The sequence below is a fragment of the Cervus elaphus genome, chromosome 33 (assembly GCF_910594005.1).
Source record: "Cervus elaphus chromosome 33, mCerEla1.1, whole genome shotgun sequence".
Taxonomy (NCBI): Eukaryota; Metazoa; Chordata; class Mammalia; order Artiodactyla; family Cervidae; genus Cervus; species Cervus elaphus.
This window is the reverse complement of record NC_057847.1, coordinates 45,915,202-45,939,400: the sequence shown is the minus strand read 5'-3', so window position 1 is coordinate 45,939,400 and position 24,199 is coordinate 45,915,202. Positions and strand designations below refer to the sequence as shown.

The 24,199-nt window shown below is 40.3% G+C and overlaps 1 protein-coding gene and 1 pseudogene across 5 annotated transcripts in view; one reads left to right on the top strand and one right to left on the bottom strand.

Annotated features, from left to right (window-relative positions):
- FMNL2 (formin like 2) overlaps nucleotides 1-24,199 on the top strand; it is a 327,350-nt gene that overhangs the window by 174,768 nt on the left and 128,383 nt on the right. For all 5 annotated transcript variants that reach the window (XM_043894012.1, XM_043894009.1, XM_043894011.1 and 2 more), the window contains exon 2: nucleotides 14,869-14,952. In XM_043894012.1, coding sequence (XP_043749947.1) covers nucleotides 14,869-14,952 — 84 coding nt within the window. The remainder of the gene's footprint in view (nucleotides 1-14,868; nucleotides 14,953-24,199) is intronic.
- Nucleotides 16,504-17,249, bottom strand: LOC122688248 (annotated as a pseudogene).

The window sequence follows — 24,199 nt, the reverse complement described above, 5'->3', positions numbered from 1 at the left end:
GATATTTTTAGAAATTAATTGTGAAAAGAAATTACCTAAAGTGAAGTTTATTTATGAGGGTGGTTAGGGTGATGCATGTAATCTGACACTTTGTTTGCATGGAACACTCAGAGAAGTCTTTTTTTTTTTCTTTTAGTATAATTTTATCTTTTGGCCATGAGGCATGTGGGATCTCAGTTCCCCAGCCAGGGTTGGAACCTGTACTCCCTGCATTAGAACCACAGGAGTCTAAACCACTGAACTGCTAGGAAAGTCCCAGAAATTTCTTTTTATGATAAGATTTTATATTATCTAGTTAAAAAATACGTATGTATATTTTTCTCAAGTCATCCTCACCCACTGCTTTTAATAATTTCTTGTATGGCTTAAGATGAAAGTTTAAAATTCTTTGTAGAGGTTCTTTTATTTTAGAATACTTCTAGAAGGCTGTATTCAGATGTGAGGGAAGAGAGCATGGATGTAACCTAGACCAGAAGTCTCCACACTTTCTGTGTGTGCAGTGCCCTTGGTGTCTTAGCAATTCTTCACGGTGCCTGAGGCCAAAAGGGATACCTAATACGAAGTATATATGTTTGATATGAAGTACGCATGTCCAGGCGACTTAACAAGTATTTATGTCTGAATAACTCATGGCTGTTTGAGAAAATAATTACATGTAATTTGAAAGAAAAATACTTTCATTGTATTAAAAGCAAATCACAGTTTCATGTAAATTTGATGCAATATCTGTAGGTCACTGCATGATTTATCTAACTTTGAATTCAGATTTGATACTATAACTCATTTCCTGCTGAATTTTTTCCTCAGGATTTGCTTTCTGTCATACCACCTGCTAAAAGAAAATCAACTTGGCAGAAGTATGCATTATGGAAAGGAATATAGTGCAATTAAAAGCTGGAAACTACTTCAGGGTTGTAGTGGTGGCAGTGGATTTTGAGTTTTGTTCCTTTTTTCAAAAATTTTAAATAGTCCTGCAGTTTCCCTCTGGGATTTTCATAGTTGGGATGCCTTGGTACCCAGTTTGGGAACCACAAATATAGACATTTCTCTTAGGTTCATTGTTTGGACTATTAGCTAAAATGCGTTGTACCTAGAGTGCCAGAAATTCTTACAGGTGTGCTGAGAAGCTCTCAAAGACATTATGTTTAAGAGGGTAAGATGCTCTCATCTCCCCTACCCTGCTCCTTGAATTCAGCTGTGTTGGATTCTGATACACATAGCAGCAAGTCTATTGAGGCTTTATTCTGTCATTCCCTGAATTTATTGCCACATTTTACATGTGTTCACTTACCTGATGTTTACTTTTCATAGCCACTCTACTGTATAAAGCCTCTCCTGTCAGGCTTCTCTGGAAATACCCTTGGAGTAGATAGCATCCTTATTTTACAAGCAAGGAAATTAAAGTTAAAAACAATCAAGGGCTTTCCTGGTGGCTCAGTGGTAAAGAATTTGCCTGCCAGTGAAGGAGACACGGGTTCAATTCCTGATCCAGGAAGATCCCACATGCTGCGGAGCAGCTAATCCCGTGCTCCATCGCTATTGAGCTTGTGCTTTAGAACCTGGGAGCAGGGACTCCTGAAGCCCGTGCACTTTACAGCCCGTGCTCCGTGACTAAAGAGGCCTGCTCATTGCAACTAGAGAGTAGCCCACACAGGGACCCAGCACAGCCAAAAATAAATGAATACAATTATAATTTTTAAAAAGTTACGTGTCTTGCTAGTGCACATACAGCAAGGAGGTTCACGTCGAGGATATAAACTCAAGTTCTAGTTTTTGTTTTTTTTTAAAAACTCTGAAGGCCAGAATGTTTGCCCCCAGTCACAGCTTCTCCTGTAGACACCACACTGCTGTCCCTGGATGTCCTGGTATGAGGGGTACGTGTGTTTCATGGGGATCTTAGCAGGGAGGTTCTTTTGTCCTCATTTTCAGAAGAGGATGCTGATACTTAGTTACGTGCCAGGATGAACTGCTAGTAACTGGAATTTGAACCTAGGCCTCAGTCATTCCGGCCACAGAGCTTATCGTTGTAATGTGTAGGGATGACCAGAAAACATTGTAAAGATTTTAAAGAGTTTTTTTCAGAGTCATTAAAGAAAGATTAAATTATGATAATATGGCTTTTGTGTTAATATATTTTGATAAATCCTATTCATTTTAAAATCATGCATGGTATGTGCGGCACCTCTCTATTAAACAATGTCTTTATTGGCCAACTGTGTGGAATGACAGAGAATATATTGTGCTTACCATTTATAAATATATGTACAGAGGAGAAGGGGAGGATGAATGGACCTATTTGTCAGTGGGCCTGCTAGCTAGGACTGAGCACTGCAGCCACAAGGCCTGCAGACCCCCGAGCTAGGGGTATGTGTGGAGGGCTAGGTTTCAGGATTGGGCTGTAACAGTTCATTTAGGTCTACATTCTACAGGGTTAATGGTGATAGTATTTGGACAGTGGGAAAGGATATTAGTATTATTTTTTGTTATAGTTGTCTGTAGTTTCTTATTTTCTAAACATATGAAGATTAATTGTATTCTAAAAATAAGACTTTGTTGCAAAAAAAAAAAAAAGATTCGTTTAGACAGTAAAGTAAGTATTAGGTAGTTTTTAAGTCAGAAATTGAATGTTCTCTTGGTCCTGTCACTTCTTCTTAAAGCTTAATATCCAGCAGTGGTTCATGTACACTGGAGTTCATGTAGAGTTGAATTTCTCTTTGAAAGAAGACAAATCCAAATCGGAGTTGCAGTCCAAGTTGGCCACCTCTTTGGGTGGAGGTTCCTGGATGAACTGTATTGCTTTACCCCTGGGATCCTTAGGACCTGAACTTGAGGTTTACTTTGCAGTAGGATAAATTGGTTCATGGTGACCTGGGTATGGTCGATCTGCAGTCAGGAGAGTAGAGTTGTTACAGAAAGTAAGAATGTGAAGATTAAATGGCCATTGTCCTATTCTGGCACTTTTCCAAATACTTGTAGCTCTCTTGGAGAAGCAGAACACTGCTATGTAGGAAACAGAAAAGTGTTTACATCCAGAACATTACTGAGGGGTTGTGCTGAGTTCAGCAGCCAGGGTCACGCCTCCCAGGCCCACTCTTGTGGTTGATTCAGCTGAGAAGCATAGAGCCTCCGTGCAGTCAGCTCCTCCCCAGCCCCGCCCCTCCACCTTGTCATCTCTCTCTTGTTGTGTGCTTTTTCCTCCTTTCTGCTTGCACACACCCTGTCTAGCACTTAGAATCGAGAAGTGCACACCCTGGGGCCTGCTTCCCCAGACTCATTCTCTGTAACTGTAGGTGTTTGCTTTCCCTGAAAGGTGTTTGATTCTTGTTTTGCTCTGCACGGTACATGCAATCCAAATGTGACCATTTTCCCTTCTTTTAGTCTGAGACCAGATCATACATTTAGGTAGCGCTTTATACCTTGAACATATCACTATATGGTGAGAGTATAAAACCAGGGATAATTCCAATGGCTTGGATTTTATTTTATATTCTCCTAGATAGAAACAGCGAAGATTGAAAACCTACACCCCCAACAAGAGATACCTCTTACTTAGGTATCTGAGAGTTCATGTTTGTAATATATGATTTAGTTCAGTTGTTTAATAAAAATTCCATTATTTAATGTTATAATTGTTTTGCAGAACATGTATAAAATCTCAAATGCCATGTACCAAACATCAGGAGATATTGTTTTGGCTGGTACATTGGAAGTGTTTACTTAACTCATGAATGTTTATCAACTGTTTCATGTGTCTGGCTTAATTGTGGTGGAATTCAGCTACCTAATATGTTGTAGTTAATTTGAACTTGGTATCTTCAATTCTCAAAGTGTTTTTACATAGAGAATTTTATGTCAGAGGATATTAATGTTTATCCAAAGTCTAGAACCCGTTCACTGGATTTTGACTCTGTGCCAGCAAACATAGCATTTGAATGTATTTGCTCTCATATTGTCAAATGATTGACCATTAAGCATTAAATGTGGCCTCTTCTGTAACTTCCCATCTGATTACACAAGTGTGTGCAGGTGGACACTGCTCTTGGAATAGCAGTTGGCAGACAGATGGTAAACAACTGTTTGAGTTCCAGAGCATGTCAAGGAGTCAGACATCAGGTCTCCAAAGGAAATCAGATATGAGGTTTGAAAGAGATTCAATGTTTCTTTCCATTTATTCCCTTTCTGCTTGAATATGGTTGTTGTTCAGTTACTCAGTTGTGACCAACTCTTTGCAACACCATGAACTCCAGCATGCCAGACTTCCCTGTCCTTCACTATCTCCCATAGTTTGCCCAAACTCATGTTCATTGATTCGGTGATACCATCCAACCATCTCATTTTCTGTTCTCTACTTTCCCTCCTGCCCTCAATCTTTCCCAGCATCAGAGTCTTTTCTAATGAGTTGGCTCTTTGTGTCAGGTGGCCAGTTATTGGCACTTCAGCATCAGTCCTTCCAATGAATATTCAGGGTTGATTTCCTTTAGGATTGACTGGTTTATTCTCCTTGCTGTCCAAGGGACTCTTAAGAATCTTCTCCAGCACCACAGTTCGAAAGCATCAATTTTTTGGCACTCAGCCTTCTTTATGTTCCCAACTCTCAAGAATCTGTATTTCAGGAGCTGGCATGATGGCCAGAGGAGGGATATGTGGTTTTGGCATCTTTGGATGTTGAATTACTTAAGCTAGTGGTATAGGGAGTAGCAGAAGAATGAGCCATGGGAAAACTTGGCCTCAACTACCGTAGCTATGCCCACCTATTCTGTAGGTAGCATGGGCTCTTCCATCCACTTTACCCATATTCATGATGCTCTGGCCGTGCCATTAAATAAGATAATATAAACACACACACACACACACACACAAAATCAACCCTGTTTATTTCTATTTACAAAGGGTAGTGAAAGTGTGATTAAAGTATGGGAATTCTCTGGTTGTGCAGTGGTTAGCACTCCACACTTCACTGTAAGGGGCACCGGTTCCATCCCTGGTCTGGGAATTAATATCTCTTAAATTACCCGCCAGGCTTCCCTGGTGGCTTGGTGGTAAAGAATCCACCTGCCAGTGCAGGAGACTCAAGTACGGTCTCTGGATTCGGAAGATCCCCTGGAGGAGGGCATGGCAGCCCACTCCAGTATTCTAGCCTGGAGAATCCCATGGATAGAGGAGCCTGGTGGGCTACAGTCCTTGGGGTTGCAAAAGAGTCAGACCCGACAGTGGCTAAACAGCAACAAGCTACACAGCATGGCCCCCCAAACAAAACAAACCAGTTAATTTGCAAGCAACTTTGTTATGTTTTGGGTTTTCATTTGTGTTTATTGGTAAAAACAATTGTGGAAGTTTCTACAGGTTTATAATTTTACAAATAAAAATGAATTGTTTTCTGACTATAAAGTCCCAAGTCAAGGAAGAACGGTGGAGACAGTGCTGGTACTTATTGTGGTTTAAGGAAACTCTTGTAGTCGGGAAGGATGGAGGCTTACCAAGTGGGAGGGGAGCATATAGTAACTCCATGTATTCTTTAAAATGATAATAGCTAGAGGAGCAATGTCACAGGCTCTGCAGGTAGCTCAGTGGTAAAGAATCCTCCTGCAAAGCAGGAGACACAGGACAGGAGACTCGAGTTTGATCCCTGGGTCGGGAAGATCCCACGGAGCAGGAAATGGCAGCCCACTCCAGTGTTCTTGCCTGGGAAATCTCATGGACGGAGGAGCCCAGCGGGCTACAGCGCATGGGGGTCACAAAGAGCCGGACACGACATAGCCACTGAGCACTCACACAACAATATCAAGCACGTACTGAATGGAAGACTGTGCTAACTACTCTACGTGCATTATCTTATTGGATTTTCTAAAATAGATGTGCATACTCTCACGTACACACACGAGAGATGTAGGTGGGCTTTCATTCTTGATAGTGGAAAAAGAGTAGGAGACGACATGTTGGCCCAGATTCTTTTTCTGTCTGGTAATAACCAGTTAAATGAACTTGAACACTGCCTTCATTTTTTGGAATCAGTTTGGTCACCTCTGAAAAAAAACAGAAGACAACTAAAATATCAGAAGCTTGCATTCTAGTTCTGTACTTTTTAGACTATAAAAAATGTTATGGAGGAGTCCTTTTTATTTAGCTCAGTCCTTAAAGAAAACCTTCCAAGAAAATGGGCCATAACTAAAATTGTGAGTGGGAGATTGGGGAGCTGTCTCATTCTCACAGCTTCCCTGGAAAGGACAGCTCTCCAGTCAGATTTCATTCTGAAGATGTAACAAGACCAGGAGCAGACCAATTTCTCCTACTGTGGGCTTCACTGGCAAGGGAATGATGTTAATACCTCAAAGATTAAATAAGAATAACAGTGACAATGAAAGATGACTGACTGATGATTCGCTTTGGGGAACTCTTTGGCTAGCTGCCGGAGACCTGTGCCAGGAAAGAAGTGGACTATATTTCAGCAGCATCCTCTAGGCTAGGAGGATATTAAAATTTAGGATGTCAGGTAGTTGTTTGGAACAAGAATAGAGGGCATGCAAGGAAATGGCTTTGAGGTTAGCTAAACAGACGGGCGGGTCACATATTGAATTTGCAACCACCCAGATGTTGCAATTCTTAGTGAACTCATAGGAGAATTGGTGCATTATTCAGCATCAAGTGACTCAACTTGATGTCCCAATAGTACTACAAGGAAAAATGGTGATCTGGGAAGAATTAACAGAGGAGGAACAACCCTTTACCTAGTGTGAGTTGAGGACCCCACACCTGGGTTGTTTTTTTTTTAAGACATTTCCTTGGCTGATGACTTACCATTGCCTGTCTAGTAAGTTTGAAATTCTGTGCTGTGTCCAGGGCCCTGCCTTTCTAACTTGGTCTAACGTGACCTTCTCCTTATGCTCTGATCTGTTCTTTGTAGTTCACAGTCCTCTGCCTTTTGTATTCATGCCTCTATTCACCTAAAATAATGAGAATGTTAAGATCTAAGGAGTGCTTTCCATGTACTTACTCTGTTAAGTATAAGCGTTATCCAGTTTGATTTTCCTCACTCTCTGTGGAGTGGGTAGTAGCATTACTACCACAATCACCTTTCTCATCAGTATCACCACCACCATCTCCCATTTTTTTTAAGTGAGGAAGCTCAGGTTTAGTTTAAATAATGTACCTGAGATTACCTATTCATGAGTGGAGTTAGGACTGCAACCCACGTGACCCATCTTCAGAGGTCAAATGGTAAAAACCAGATTGTGCCATTAAATGGCATTCTGTATGCTCTCCCCACATACCCAAGATCAGTCCATAGCGTTTCTTGCTTTCCTTAACAAAAAGTAATGGCTTTTTCTCTGTGGTTTGGTTATATTACATAACATGTTCAGTTGTGTGTTGTGGATTTATCTTCTCTTTTTCTGGGTCATTGAAGTGCAAGTTTACCTTATATTTGTATCTCTGCCTTCATTTGATATTTAACAGCGTTTAGGAGGTGATTGTTGAATTGACACAGTACCTGGCTAGCTAAAGATTTGACCCAGTAACTTTCTGTGGGGGAAGGGGTTCTAGTTTATATTATATTTTTAAAGAAATTGAAGAATTCTATTAAAGTGCCAATATTTCGTCTGAAAATGTTAATAGCTTATTAAAAATAGTGTTAAATGTGTGCATTTTCACCTCACTCTTGCACACTAATGACTGTCTCTGTTGTTCAGGTAGGATTGTTGGGTTGGTTCACTGAGGTCAGATTTTAGAAATATCATAGCTTAAGTGTCATGGAAAGAGGGTGATCATACAGACCTCTTTTTTGAGCCTTGGAATCTGTCACCTATCTCCTGCATGGAAGAGCTACTTAACCTCCTTGCCCTTTAGTTTCCTTCTCTGTTAAATGGAGAAGATAATACCTGCTTGTGAGGATTTTAAAGTGGATTAAATTGGATAATGAAGGCAAAGAGCCTAAGGGCTTGAGATGTATAACACCATTAATAAATGGTCCATCTTGTTGATTTTAACCCTTAGCTTTGATTCTGACTGGATTCTGATCTTCAGTTTTGAATTTCATTTACTGGCTTTTTCAGCTTTGCTTTTTGATTCAAGTTGTGTGGCTCAACACCACCGTTGATAAGTGATACAAGTCTGGGTTGAGGTCTAGCTAGTCCAGTTCCAACTGTGACTATAGTTAACACCACTGAACTGTACACTTAGACATGGTTAAAAAAAAGCAAATTTTCTATTATGTGGTTTTTTTGTTTGTTTTACGTCATGTTCAAAGAAACGTAATGGTTCCTTCGTTTAAGTTGCTGTAAAGTGTTTGTACCTTTATCATTCAAGAACTGTCAGTGATTGTCTTAGCCTTTTCTCTAGTAACATCTTTTCCCTCCTTCTGTAAGCACTGCTGCTTATAAAGTGTATACAGGTGGTTGTGTAATAGCAGAGTTTCTGTTTATAATCTGGTGACTTAATACTTGAAAGCTTTAATTTAGAGATTATAAGAACAAAAGTATATTACATAAGATGTATTTGATATAATTCACTTTCACTCCTGTGTCTGCATGTTACTGTGGATTTCTCAACAGGAGCCTTGAGGATCTTTTGCAAGGTTTCGTTGTTCCCATGAATCCAGGGCAAGAGCTGAGACCACAAAACTCTATTCCTAAGGCTTGGGTTTATCTGGTTCTGAATGGTTTGGGTACTTTCATTCTTCTGTGTGTTGTATATGATAATCTATAAGTGTCACTTCTAAAGTATAGACTTTTATAGACTCTCTTAACCATAGTTTCTCCTTGACATACCCAGAAACTTGCATATTGTGTTGTTATCTAGTTATTAAATCTTCCATTTTTAAAATATTCTGAGATGGAAAGTGAATTTAAAAACAATATAGACCATAAAGGTAACTATCCCTTTTGTTTACCATTTAGTTGCTAAGTCATGTCCAACTCTTTGCAAGTCCTATGGACTATAGCCTACCAGGCCCCTCTTTCCACGGGATTGTCCAGGCAAGAATATTGGAGTGAGTTGCCATTTCCTTCTCCAGGGGATCTTCATGACACAGGGATCGAACCTGCATCTCCTACACAGGCAGGCGGATTCTTTACCACTCTGCCACCTGGGAAGCCCCTAAGTAACTTTTGGATTAGACTAATTATTACAGTTGATACTGATTTGAATTTACTGGCAACAAAACCAAAACAAAGTTCAGGTTCCATGGTTTATTATATGTGGCAGAAGGATGTGTACAAGATTTTTCTTTTCAAGGAAATGTTGCTAGAATTGAACTTGATTTGTCACCCCATGAATTCCTGTTTGGAAGATAATTACTAATTAGTAATAGACATTATCATTGAGCTTTTATAAGAAAAAAGGCTCTTTAGTTTGAAGACTTTGTCAGTAGCTGAAGCATAAATGCTAAATCAGTGAAGATATTGTCAGACTGAATAATATGGTTGAGTTAGTTTGCTTTTCATTGATTCAGCAGCTAGTTGAGTGCCTCCTGTTTGCCTTGTCCTGTCTCTGATTTGGGGATTAACAAAAGACATTATCCTTGAAGTACTTAGTTGGGGAGTGATGTAGGTAGGCTAACAGATGATTAAGGCACAGTTTGTGAGGTGCTGTAAAGGAGAGCTGTATACAGTGTTGTCAGAGCCCAACCAGAAGGTGTGTCTTCTTGGAGTAGTTGGGAGAAGGTTCTAATGATAAATGATATTTGAGCTGATTCTTAAAATTTGCCAGGTGAAATAGAAAGGGACATTCCTAACAGGAAATTAAAAAATGCCCTTAGATGATCTGATTAATTTGAGCTAGAAAAAAAAAATAATTTGAGCTAGAAACTTCTACAATCTAGAAAATATAGGATTAACATCCACTAGATTTTTCAATTCAGATATCATATGTCTTGGTGATGGACAGGGATGCCTGGTGTGCTGCAGTCCATGGGGTTGCAAAGAGTCGGACATGACTGAGCAACTGAACTGAACTGATCATATGTCTTCAGTGGACCTTTGGCATGTACTTGAGCACAGCAGCTTCATGATTGAATTTCCTCCTGTGCCTGCAGGGCAGGTACACTGGCACGTGGTCAAAGCCTAGGACATATGTATAGGGTGAATCCATGGAGGGAAGGAGTGCCCTGTGTTGAGATATCACTAAGTATGTAAGAGGTTGAGTTGTCACAGGGGTTAGGACCACTTGGAAGTTGTACATTTTCTGTTGAATAGAAGGGCAATCCATTTTTATACAGGCAGTAGTGGAGCCTGGAGAGACAGCCAGTGTTGTTCAGTGGCTAAGTTGTGTTAAGACTCTTTGCAACCCCATGAACTGCAGCACACCAGGCCTCCCTGTCCTTCTCTATCTCCCAGAGTTTGCCAAACTCACATCCATTGAGTCGCTGACCATCTCATCCAACCATCTCATCCTCTGTTGTCCCCTTCTCTTCCTGCCCTCGATTTTTCCCAGCATCAGGGTCTTTTCTAATGAGTGGAGTCTTCACATCAGGTTCCTCAGAAAATAGCTTGGGCTCTCGGGAGTTACCTGCACAAACATTTAGCTTGGACTCCCAAGGCCTGCCCTATACAGCTCAAAAGGAATGAATGCATTCTCAAAAAGTCTAAGGGCAGTTCTTGCCAGCTAATCACAACATCCCTGAACTTTAACCAGGCCTCTGTGGAGGGTCTGATTTTAAATGGAGCTGCTTCCTCATGGTCCTTGTAGATTTATTAAGCTGGGTAATGTATACCTGAACTGCTCAGAGGCTTGACCTGTATAAGGGGTGATTGTAAATGCTTGGTGAATGATTACCGAGTGCATGTTTTTATGTATGGGTGCTGATGATAACTAGTTATCAGGTTCAAAAAGACTTAGGACTCTTCTCATTCAGAAAGATGCAGACCTTTCTTCTGACCTCCAGAACTGTATATCTACCTGACTGCTTGAGTGTTCTCTTGGATGTTTCATAGCTATCATATACCTAACCAGCTAGGACCGTTTAGAAATCTTATTCTTCACTGCCTCCTCCAGATCCGTGCCACCTTTGCAGTGTGCCCCTCTTAAACAGACCACCGTTTACCTAGTGACTCAAGGTAGAAAACAGGTATTAACACTCAACATCCTCCCTCAGCCCTCTCCAGTCAATTTCACATACTATTTCTGACATCTATCCACCTGCTTCAGTCCAGATCTCACCTGCCTTGTCCCAGCCTACTGCCATTCATTTGAAGTACTGCCCTGGCTGCTGCCGTTCATTTGAACTACTCCCAACTGGGAGTAGTTTCCATTTGTGCTGTTTCTAATCAGTTGTCCATGAAGCACCCATGATAATCTTTGTAAAACATAACCTGATTATGTCATCTCATGCTTACAAGCCTTCACTGGTTTCTCATTACACTTTAGAGCAAAGGAAAAGTATTTACTCCAGTCCTACATGGCTGGACATGACCTAGCCTTGACTCACCTCTCTAGCTTTATCTTTCCCTCATTCTCTCTCTTTTGCGTTCTCTCCAGCCATGTTGACTCACTTCTGGCTCTTTGATGTATCCAACTGTTCCTTACCTTAGCATCTTTTCCCTGTTTTCTCTGCCTAGAACACTGGCATCCACTCTTTACCTGACTCACCTTTTCTCATTTCTAGGACTTACCTTAATTGTTATCTTTTCCTTGAGAAGTCTTTCCAGATGCTGCTGTTGTTCAGTTGCTCATTCATGTCTGTCTCTGTGACCCTATGGACTGCAGCATGCCAGGCTTCCCTGTCTTTCAGTATCTCCAGGAGTTTGCACAAATTCACGCCCACTGAGTCAATGATGCCATTCAACCATCTCATCTTCTGTTGTCCCCTTCTCATCCTGCCTTCAGTCTTTCCCAGCATCAGAGTCGTTCCCATGAATCAGCTCTTTGCATCCGGTGGCCAAAGTATTAGAGTTTCAGCTTCAGCATCAGTCCTTCCAATGAAAGTTCAGGGTTGATTTCCTTTAGGATGGACTGATTTGATCTCCTTTCTGTCCATGGGACTCTTAGGAGTCTTCTCCAGCACCATAGTTTGAAGGCATCAATTCTTTGGCGCTCAGCCTTCTTAATGGTCCAGCTCTTACATCCGTACATGAAGACTAGAAAAACCATAGCTTTTCCCTGCTCTCTGTCCATGGAATTCTTCAGGCAAGAATTGCCTTCTGCAAGGGATCTTCCCGACCCAGGGATCAAACCCAGGTCTCCTGCATTGCAGATAGATTCTTTAACGTCTGAGCCACCAGGGAAGCCCTCTTTGCAGATAGTTCAGTCTATAAGTTGCCTTCTGATAACCTCTAACAAGACTTATCAGAGTTTGAGATTAGTTTGTTTCATCTTCGGCTCATTAGAATATGATGCTCCATGGGGACTATATCTGTTAGGTTCCCCACTGTGCTGTGGAGCACAGTGCTTATACTAGGGTGGTGCTTCATAAACATTTGAATGAAAGACTGTTTTATTAAAAGAAAAGTTGATCCAGAAAGGAGTATCTTGGCTTTCTCTTTGCAGTAACAACAGGGCCTGCATCTAATTTCGGTAGCACTATTTGCATACTGCTGCGTGATTGTCTTGTGGAGTACTAACAGAAAGTTACTTATTTGCCATTCTACTTCGATGCCAAAAAAGAAAATAAAAAGGCCTGGCATTTTTAGTGTTTGTCCTTGGAGTCCAACAGACTAAGTTTAGGTCCTGTTTTCTTCTGTAAAGAAGTCTAACCTTGAGTAAGCACTCCTAGGCCTGTTTTCTCATTTGTAAAATGGGGGAAGTTATATCTATCCCATGGGCTTGTCATGAATATTAAATTATGTATACCATGCTTGGCACCTTGTAGGAGTTTAGGCATTCAGTGTGTTACCCCTTTGTATCACGAGAGGTTAATAAGGACTCGGGGAGAAAAACTCATTTAATCTACCTTATAATCTTATTGTTCCTATTTAATGCACACCCAGGGGCACGAGGGTCAAAATCAGTTTAAGAGGAAATAATCTATCTCTTGGGTGCAAATAAGCAATGATGGGCTGGTTATTTAATGATCAATAATGTTGGACTCCCTCAGAAAGACGTATGGAATTCTCCTTTGCTTTATCTTAGGGGTGGTTGTTGAACATTATAAAAGTGTAATTGAAAATAAATACAAGTAGTTATTTTCTGTTTTACTTCAAGTAGATATTCCATGGAGACAGGCCATATAAAAGTATTTTTCCCATTTTAGATATTTTTATGGAGAAACCTTGGCAGTATCATTGAAAACTCTGGAGTCTAAAGATTTTCTAATAAGCTTTGGGGGTTGTTAATAAGTTTTAAGCTTTGGGGGTTGTTAAAAAATTAATATTCTGAAAAAGGTTATTAGATTCAAATTGATAAGTGGTACATATCTACACATTAGTCTGGATACTAGATTGAGCATTGGGGTAAATGCTTCACTTGTATCAGTCAAAATCATCAAAGTTTAATTGTCTGCTATTAAGTCAGAATAACTCACCCACCGTCGCCTCTATTAAATTTGTTTTGCTGGATGACATGAGACGGTAATGGTGGCAAGGGGAAGTATTTCTCTGTAAGTCCAAGTCCTCCAGAGAGCTAGGGGTTTGAGCATTATAAGTTCAAGACCTCTGCATTTGTCTACTCAAATATTGGCCCAGGCATGGGGGTATATTATTTACTATGAGCCAGCTATGATTTAGAGTGTTGATATAAGGGTTTAGATGGGACAGTTAATACATGAAATTAGTTGAATATTTGGCTCAGCTGTTTAAAGCATGCAAGCTTTATGGAGACAGGGGAACAGGTAGGAATTTCTTCTGGGGCTGTCTCTTTCTGCCATGCTCCATGCCCAAGTATCTTGAAATCGCATCAGACCCAAGACAAGTATCTTGAGAATGTATATGATTGGTTATTTGGGACACTGACTGATGTGTATGTACCTGGCTGTGTGCTTAGTCACTCAGTCGTGTCCATCTCTTTGCGGACCCCATGGACTGTAGCCCGCTAGGCTCCTTTGTCCATGGGGATTCTCCAGGCAAGACTACTAGAGTGAGTAGCTATGCCCTCCTCCAGGGTATCTTCCCAACCCAGGGATCAAACCCAGGTCTCCTGCATTGCAGGCAGATTCTTTACTGACTGAGCCACCAGGGAAGCCCTAGGAAAATTACCATCAACACTACAGAAAGTGTGCTCTGTTAAGAGGAGGGTTTCATGTAGTCTGATGTCTCGACATCTTTTAGCTCATGATCCATTTCTCATTGCAAACCCTACTTCTCAGCTAAACTGAGAGTAGAGGTTACTGATATTAACCTGTGTCATGAAGGAGTGCTGTCATCTCACAGAGGGGACACAAACCGGTTGCATTGTTCTCTTCTTTCATATCTTTCTTTACTCATAGTCTATCAAAGCAAGTCAAAGTTGATGTTATCTGTCAATGGTTCTGTTTGTTGAGTTTTCCTTTAGTGTTTTCTGTTCTGTGTCTGGTGGGGCTGTAGTACTTCAAAAGGAATTGGGAGCAAATTTTGATAAGGATATAACAAAATCAAGTTCCCACTGTTCAAAATGGAAGACTCTTATGCCTGGAAAAGAAAATTGGGACAGTACCTTCTCAATAACCTCTGGTGCTTTGTTGAGAAGACTGAGAGCCTGCTATTAAGTGAAGAAGTAATTACTTTTGCTGAAATGCAAGTCTATAGTTCAGAGCAGACCACCCCAGTATCCCAACATGGGACTTCAGAGCCTGTCTCCTCCCATTCAAGCAATTTGATATTTAAATGACCTGTGTAGGGTGTTTCTGTTTCATCAGATGCTAGGAGTTGAAGCCATTAAAGAACCACAGTAGTATTCTTTGGCCTGCCCATGAGTGGTCTGTTACTATTGTGAGATGTGACATGTTTCTTTTTTTTTTCCTTACAGAATGCTATGAACCTACCCCCTGACAAAGCCAGGTTGCTGCGGCAGTATGACAACGAGAAAAAGTGGGAACTGATCTGTGATCAGGTAAGAAACATTGATGCTTTTTCAATACATAGAGAAGAGAACCAGATTTATACCCTAAATATACCAGAGTTTTTCCAAGAGATGCATGGATTTCTGTTTTGTGATTTGCCTTCCTGTTTCTCATGACCAAAGAAAAAGTTAGAGAAGACATTTTATTCTTGCATTATCTTAATTCTCGATTTTTAAATGTTTTGCAGGTAAAATTTCTGATAAATCTGGTCAAGTGGTCAAATCAAATTTAGCTGATTTGTTTTTCTATTTATCTTACATAGCAGTTTATGCTTCTTGAATAATGCAGGTCCTCTAATTTAGGTGGCTTTTCTGTTCATGTGTATTGATACATATTAAGGCCAGATGGTGAATTGTTTATAAAGAGACGTTACTTAGGCTGATAAAAAATTATTTCATATTTTGGCAAATCTCCAGCAGGTGTTTTTATCATTATTTCATAACAAATTTAGACTCTTCAGAGGGATATAAAATAAAAAGGAAAATTCTCCATTTTCTTTCTACCCTCCAGATTCTACATTTTAGAGGTCCACTGGTAAGACTGAAGTATCTCCGTCTAGTTTGTTTTTGTTTTTTAAAAACAATATGTGAATACCCACAGATACTCTTCTGTATCTTGATATTTTCATCAGTATACATGTCCTTACCTCATTTTTTTTTAAATGTTACATAATATTCTGCTGTAATTGGTAGTGATTTTGGGGGCACTTCACTTCTGGGCTAGGTACCAGCTAGTTATTTCAAGTCTAGAAGGCTCACCCTCTAAAGTTAGACTGTGTATATTATGTATTAGCTCTTTGACTTTGGGCCATGAATGTCTTGAGCGGGGTTGTGCCCCTCTCTGCAACCCGCGCCACCCTGGAAATTCCTGGGAGTGTTGTAATTCCTAACTCAGCTCCCTTGGGTCTCTGCTGTGGGACAGATTGTGGGGAGCAGAGGCATATTCTGTTCCTCAAAGGTAGATGGTCCATGTTCCCTAAGGAATAGATGCCTGCAGTTCTCATGGAGTTTCTGAAGCGCCCATTGTATGTTGTTTCACTTTAGCTCCTAAACTAAAAGAGGATGAGGACACCATCCTCTCTTCTCCATGCTATATTGAGCCCTACGAGTAGATAGAGGCTGAAGAGAAAGCTTATTGCCTAGGATCATGAGGCAAAAGAATAAAATTTTACTGATACAATCTTCTTCCTTAAGACTTACCTTCAATAAATATTGCCTAAGTCTGTTATTGCCAGGAAAAATGATTTTATGATAGTGAACAAATAGTATAGTGATAATTAGTATAAAGGAAAGGTAACCACACAAATGAGAGAGATCCAAGGCAGCAGGTTAGGAATCCTGGGTATGACAGGGAGCCTAGAGCACAGGCAAAGGAAGGTTGTCTTGGGAGGTGGTTTCTGTCTCCAGCATACCGGAAAGGAAATCCTGTTGGTGATGGACATTTCTAATAGCTGTGCTCTTCTCAGCCCGTAAGTAGCTTCATAGAGTTGGTGGTGAGGTCTGGTGGGGATCTTGAGACAGGGGAGTAACAAATCAGTTATCTTTTTTTTTTTACCATGTAATTATTTTTAATGTCCAGAGTTTGTAATTCAAGGGCCAGAGCTTTCTCCCAGACCCGAGCTTATAAGCTCTCAATTGGCCTGTGAGGCCAGTAGGGATACTTCTTCTTGTCTAATTTGGTTTCTGGGAAGACTTCATTCAAGTCCTCAATGGTCATCTGATCAAATGGAATTATGTTCCTCATCTTCTCCAGCTCTTTCTCATATTCCTGAATCCTGGTCTTTGACTGAGTCAAAAACTCAGCACAACTTTTCACATCTTTTTCTTCAGTATCCACCTGGGCAGTATATTTATCCTCCGGTATAGGAACCTTCAGGGCATTAAACTTCTCAAAGTGATCCACCAAGCTAGCCTTTGCCACGTTGGCCTTGTAGTAAGCCCAGTCGATGGCAGGTGGCTTCTCAGGCAGAGTAGCCAACCTGGAGGTTAGGGTCTCATTCCAGGACTACAAGGAGTTAGCCATGGCCTTCTGGTTTCGAGGGATGATCTCCCCGAAAGCTACCCAGTCAATGGTTTTTAGAGCAAGTTTCCGTCCAGCTAACTTGAGATCCTTCACCGACCCTGGGCAGCCTGCAGTCCACAGCAGCAGAGCCAAATCAATTATCTTAATGTTTCTGAGTTTCAAATTCTCCAAGTTCAGGTTATTATTTCCCTTCAATGTTAATACGCCGGGGTGTGGACAGTTGAGCTACTTTATCTGTTCCTCTCTGGTGGTCAGTCTCACACATGCTGACAGCTGCAAACGGAAGTGGCTCTGTCAGTTGTGAAGTGGCATATGTGATTTGTTAAAAATAGTGAAATGATCATAAGTATTATTGCCACTGACCAACATTTAGTAAGCAGCTTTTCTTCATAAGAGTTTTGTGTTAAATCTTGAAAGCAGTCATACTTATTAGTATCTCCATTTGACATACAGGGAAACTGAGACTTAGAGATTAAATCATTGCTGAAGGTCACACAGCTGTTATGTGGTAAAGGGGTGTACAAGTCTGACCCTGGAGAATATGTGCATTCTGGGGGCTGTTCCCTTAACCACTAGCTCTTTACTTCCTTCCTTAAAAAGTGCTAAAGTGTGTGAATGATATACTAAAAATAAATGTAAAAATACATGTTATCTCTGTTTCTTCAACTTGCATTCTGGTATGCTTTTCTGAGATTGAGAGGAAGCTGGGAGTTGTAAAGACAGGCACTAAGCCACCATTATGGTGAACTACCGTTTTTGGTTAACTGTTATTGTGGGAATTGTGGGCAGCAGAAAAATGGACTTTCTGTCACATGTAGGTAACCCATTAGAATGTTACCATACATTAATTTTGTTTCTCCTATGTATATTTGTGAGGTGAAAGATAAAAACCATGAGTTTAGAGCATTCATAATGTAGTATTTATATGGCAAATATAATGTGTTGGTATTTGTTGACTATCTGTTATCAACAGGAATTATGTCATATGTATTTTTGGTACCTATCTATATATGTCAGTGGTACCTAATCTGATAGACACTCAAAACACGTTTGCTTTTGTGATTTCATTTATATGAAATGTCCAGAATAGAAGAATTCATTGAGACAGAAAGTAGATTAATGGTTGCCATAGCCTGGGAGTGGAGAATGGGCAGTAACTGCTAATGTGTGCTGGTTCCTTTTTAGTGTGACAAAACTTAACAGCAAATTACATAGTGTTGGGAATTACATAGTGTGATGATTGCATGGTCTTGTGAATATATTAAGATTATACACTTTAAAAGTGTGAATTTTATGATATGTGAATCATGCCTCAAAAGAGACATTTTCTTTTACAGCAACCAGAGATAGGGAAAGAAGAGGTGTGGAAAACTCAAGAGAAATAACTAAATGTGTGGATTTTCTTTGGATCCTAATCTGAATAAACCAACTATAAAAAGACTTAGAGAAAATTTGGGGTATTTGACTTGTGACTCCAAAGTAATTATTAGATGATTCCAAGAAATTATCATTGACTTTGTTGGACTTGGTGTTGGCATTGGATTAAATAAGGATCTGTCTTTATTTTTAAAAAATGGTGTACTAATATAGGGGTGAAATTATATGACTAGAGTTTTCTATAAAAAACTTCATCAAAAAATGGTAGATAAAGGAAATTTGGGAAAATCTTTAGTTGAATCTTGATGGAATATGTTAGATTATAGTATAATCTCAACTTTTGTGAATTTTTGAGCATGTATAATACAACATTTAAAAACAAAGATATTTGCTATTTTAATGATCTTCATTTTTTCCCCTCATCTGTAAAATGCAGTTAATACTAACATTCTTAAACTATTTTGAAGATTGGAGGTATGTATATAATGTATATAGACTAACCCTGGACATTTAGTAAGTGCTTCATAAATGGTATGGCTGCTTTTGCTGCTGCTGAGCAGCCCAGGTAATACCTGTATTGGACCCATGATTATTTTTAGTGTCAATTTGTCTTCAAAAAATTCAGGAAAATTTACTGTGTTGAATCAGTCATCATGTTCTACAAATATACTTTATGATTTAAACACATGGCAGATGATGTAGTCAGGAAAAGCCACAGCTATAGATTTTCAGTCCAAGAAAATATCAACATGAACATCTTTTTTGTGAAGTCTTAAAACAGTGACCATGGTGTTCTGTCATTGCTGCCTGATGCACGAGCCATTCTCTGGACCCTGAGGCTTTGTGCACAATAGCATACTAAATACAAATAATAGTTTTCTTTCTTTTAAAGCAAATAATGAAGATATATTATCTGTTATTTTAAAATACATGTTATAGGCAAGGGGTGCAAAGTGAAATTGGATATTAAAGAAATTTCATTCTGAAAGGAAGTATGTGAATATGAGTGTTGGAGGATCTAGGGATAGGTTACTTCAGGTTTTAGTCCTATGAAAAATTATCATGTGGACACTGTGAGTCATGGAACTAGTCATGTTTCTCCTTTTTCACCCTTGGCTGCCAGAATGCTCAGAGCTAGGTTTGTGGTCTGCCCTCACCCAGCATACAGTATCTTAGTGGGCTGTGTTCTGTTTGCCAGTCTTATCTCGTGGCTTCATCAAATTTTTCCTGCCCGCGTTTTTCCTCCACACTGATTTCCTTACTTAAAAAAAAATATTGTATGGAGCTGTAAAGTTTGATGAATCTTCTTTTTGAACAAGATGAACACAAAACATATCCAATTATTGGTGAATAAAAATTATGTTTTCACAGATAATAACTTTAAAATTTTCTATCTGCTGTGGGCATTGTGCAGATCTACTGTTTTCCTTTAAGGAAGTGTACACAGAGGGTCAGAATAAATGTCTTATTGTGATTCAGCTTTGAATTCTGTTGAATGCAGTTCACCGTTTTTTTGGAATCATCAATTTTTTCATACTTTCAGGTGGTTGCATTAGACTGTCACTTATTTTGTAAGTCTTTGGATCATTCTCTTCCACCAAGGGGCTTCCCTGGTAGCTCAGCTGGTAAAGAATCCACCTGCAAGGTAGAAGATCCCGGTTCGATTCCTGGGTCGGGAAGATCCTTTGAGAAAGGATAGGCTACCCACTCGAGTATTCTTGGGCTTCCCTGGCAGCTCAGACAATGAAGAATCCTCCTGCAATGTTGGAGACCTGAGTTCAGTCCCTGGGTCTGAAGAGGAGTAGATCCTCTGGAGGAGGGCATGGCAACCAACTCCAGTATTTCTGTCTGGAGAATCCCCATGCACAGAGGAACCTGGCAGGCTACATACGGTCCATGGGGTCACGAAGAGTCGGACATGACTAAGTGACTAAACACAGCTTCCACCAAGAGTGAGTTACTCAAGGGAATGGGCCATGTTTATTGGTGCGCCTCCACCACCTGGCTTAGTGCTTACTGAAAGTGTGTTGAATGGAAGAGAGAATAGCTAAATAATGTTTTGGGGACAATGGACAAGAAAGAAGAGAAGGCAGGAGGAAGAAGGTAGAAATGGCAGACTGGAAGAATAGGTTTGCTGTTTCTTTATCCTTTTCACCTTCCTCTACCTGCTGATATAATTTGCTTGTGATAAGTGAAACTAAACTTCACTGCTCAACTCTGGAAACTTTAGTAAAGAGGGTAAGGTACCTGATGTAGATAAGGAAGAGTTTATATGGGCATATCTGTGATGAAGCTCCATCTCCACCTCCCATGGTCAACTGAAAATCCAGTTCTCTGGCTGATTTCAGGAGCAAAGTAAAAATTCTTAAGAGAGTAAATCTCAAAGAATTTTCAACAAGAACAGTATTTCAGCAGTATCCATTAGTCCTTTCCTAGAATTACTGCATAAATCTAAAGATGACTGGAACTTCACCAACATCACCTAGGTCTCAGAGGTTAGAAATGGGAAAACCATGTAACTCTGGTGTGCATGGGAAGATAGAAGCTGAGAAAAGAGAGGCTTTCCTTTTGGGTTTTGGATGGTGTGAGGTGCATGCCAGAGAGCTTATTTCTGTGCTGTAGTCAGCAGGCAGAGTTCTATGTGGCCATCAATACGAGGACTCAGTGGGGGCACAGAGCTAGTTGTATAATAGCCTGAGATGACAATGTGAGAGTTAAAAGCTGGACATGCTGAGTTCTTGTGGCAACTGCACACAAAGCTACAAGCTGTGTAGCAGGAAGAGCTCTTTCTCCTTGGTCTTTTTACCTGGGCAGAGAGGGAAAGCCCTCGCTCATGCTCCTGTGCTCCCTAAACGCAGACCCTGTGCTCCCTAAACACAGACCTTGTCCTCCCTAAACACAGACCCTATGCTGTATTGGTTGGCTTTGGGGTCTTGACTGTTTCCCAGGCATAAAGGGTAGAGGCTGCACATACAGACCTTAGAGATATGGATGAACTTAAGACTTTAAGATTATTATATGTGGAAGGGTTGTTAGAAGTCATTTAAAAGAAAATTTAACCGTACTGGATCATATGAAGTAAAGCAGAAGTCTGTTTGCCTTTCCTATCTGTTCACCTAACTTATTTTATAGTTGATGAAATGGAGGCTCAAAAATATAAATGACTTGGCCAGTGCCAAGGCCACTCTGGCTACTTAGACAAGAACACCAGTTCCAAGCTTCAGTCATGAGTCTTTTTAGTTATTAGAGACCTGGAAACAATACATTGAAACAAACATTGTGGTATGTAAGGGGCTATCACCAAGACTTCATCCTGTGGCTTCTCAGGCGATTTTGGTGTGGAAGGGAAATGACCTATAGAACTTAGGGGTGGTGGTGGACTTCGTTCATAAGTTTCCTCTGCTGGGTAAGTGGAAATGGTCAAGTCAGAAATTCAGGACCTTGCAGATGACTAATACTGATGGGTATAGATTCCGTGTGTATAATCCTGTCCCCAAAATGTTAGCAGTACCACAGCTGAGCTGGGGTAGAAAGCTTTCCTGTGACTTTGCTGGGGACTGCACAATTTTGCTTTTTGTGGGGGGCAAGGAGTGGGGGGCTGGTTTGGCACAGCTCTACCTTGCCCCCTAATGGCTGGCTCTTGCTTGGCATTATAACCTAGCAAGAGACGGGTCTTTCCTTCCTTTGCTTGTATAGAATGACATGGGAGAAGGAGATTAAAAACAAAAACAAAAAAGGGGAGAGTGAAGAAGTGGCAGGAAATCATACCCACTTAGACTCAGCTTCCTGTGTTTAACACTTCAGGGAGATCAGATTGCAGCTCTCAAGGCTTGGCATGTGTCCTGGTCAGGAATGGGGAAGGCCCTTCCTGCCACTCAGCGGGTGCTGTGCCAGGCCAATGGCTCTAAGGTTCTCCAGTGTGCTCAGATACTCTACTGCACAAAGGTACTCGAGTGTACTCAGCTATGCCATTACAGTGAGAGTAATTTTCTTTTTTAAAAAATAAATTTATTTATTTTTAATTGGAGGATAATTGCTTTATAATGTTGTGTTGGTCCCTGCCATACATTAACATGAATCAGCCATAAGTATACATATGTCCCCTCCTTCTTGAACCTCCCTCCCACCTCACATCCCACCCTACCCCCAGGTTGTCACAGAGCACCAGATTTGAGCTCCCTGCGTCATACAACAAATTCCCATTGGCTCTCTATTTTACATATGTTAATGTACATGTTTCAGTGCTACTCTCCCAATTCATCCCATCCTCTCTCCCCCACTGTGTCCACAGTCCGCTCACCACATCTGCATCTCCATTGCTGCATTGCATCTAGGTTCATCAGTGCCATCTCTCTAGATTCCATATATATGTGTTAGGTAGCTTTCTTTAAAAAAAAAAAATTATTTTAATTGGAGGCTAATTACTTTACAATATTGTGGTTTTTGCCATACATTGGCATGAATCAGTCACAGGTATACATATGTTCCCCTGTCCCAAACCTTTCTCCCACCTTCCCCACCATCCCATCCCTCTGGGTCATCCCAGTGCACCAACTTTGAGTGCCCTGTTTCATGCATGAAACTTGGCTGGTCATCTGTTTCACCTATGGTAATATATATGTTCCAATACTATTCTCTTAAATCATCCCACCCTTGCTTTCTCCCACAGAGTCCAAAGATCTGTTCTTTATATCTGTGTCTCTTTTGCTGTCTTGCACATAGGATCATCATTACCATCTTTCTCAATTCCATATATATATGTGTTAATATACTGTATTGGTGTTTTTCTTTCTGACTGACTTCACTCTGTATAATAGGTTCCAGTTTCATCCACCTCATTAGAACTGACTCAAATGTGGTCTTTTTAATAGCTGAATTCTACTGTGTATATGTACCACAACTTTCTTATCCATTCATCTGCTAATGGACATATAGGTTGCTTCCATGTCCTAACTATTGTGAACAGTGCTGCAGTGACCATTGGGGTACACATGTCTCTTTCAGTTCTGGTGTCCTTGATGTGTATGCCCAGCAATGGGATTGCTGGGTTATATAGAGTTCTGTTTCCAGTTTTTTAAGGAATCTCCACACTGTTCTTCATAGTGGCTGTACTAGTTTGCATTCCCACCAACAGTGTAAGAGGGTTCCCTTTTCTCCACACCCTCTCCAGCATTTATTGTTTGTAGACTTTTTGATGATAGTCATTCTGACTGGTGTGAGATGCTGTCTCATTGTGGTTTTGATTTGCATTTCTCTGATAATGAGTGATGTTGAGCATTTTTTCATGCATTTGTTAGCCATCTGTATGTCTTCTTTGGAGAAATGTCTGTTTAGTTCTTTGGCCCATTTTTTGATTGGGTTGTTTATTTTTCTGGTATTGAGCTGCAGGAGCTGCTTATGTATTTTGGAGATTAATTCTTTGTCAGTTGTTTCATTTGCTATTATTTTCTCCCATTCAGAAGGCTGTCTTTTCACCTTGCTTATAGTTTCCTTCATTGTGCAAAAGCTTTTAAATTTAATTAGGTCCCATTTGTTTATTTTTGCTTTTATTTCCTTTACCCTGGGAGGTGGGTCATGGAGGATCTTGCTGTGATTTATGTCAGAGAGTGTTCTGCCTATATTTTCCTCTAGGAGTTTTATAGTTTCTGGTCTTACATTTAGATCTTTAATCCATTTTGAGTTTATTTTTGTGTATGGTGTTAGATAGTGTTCTAGTTTTGTTCTTTTACAGGTAATTGACCAGTTTTCCCAGCACCACTTGTTAAAGAGGTTGTCTTTTCTCCGTTGTATATTTTTGCCTTCTTTTTCAAAGATAAGGTGTCCATAGGTACGTGGATT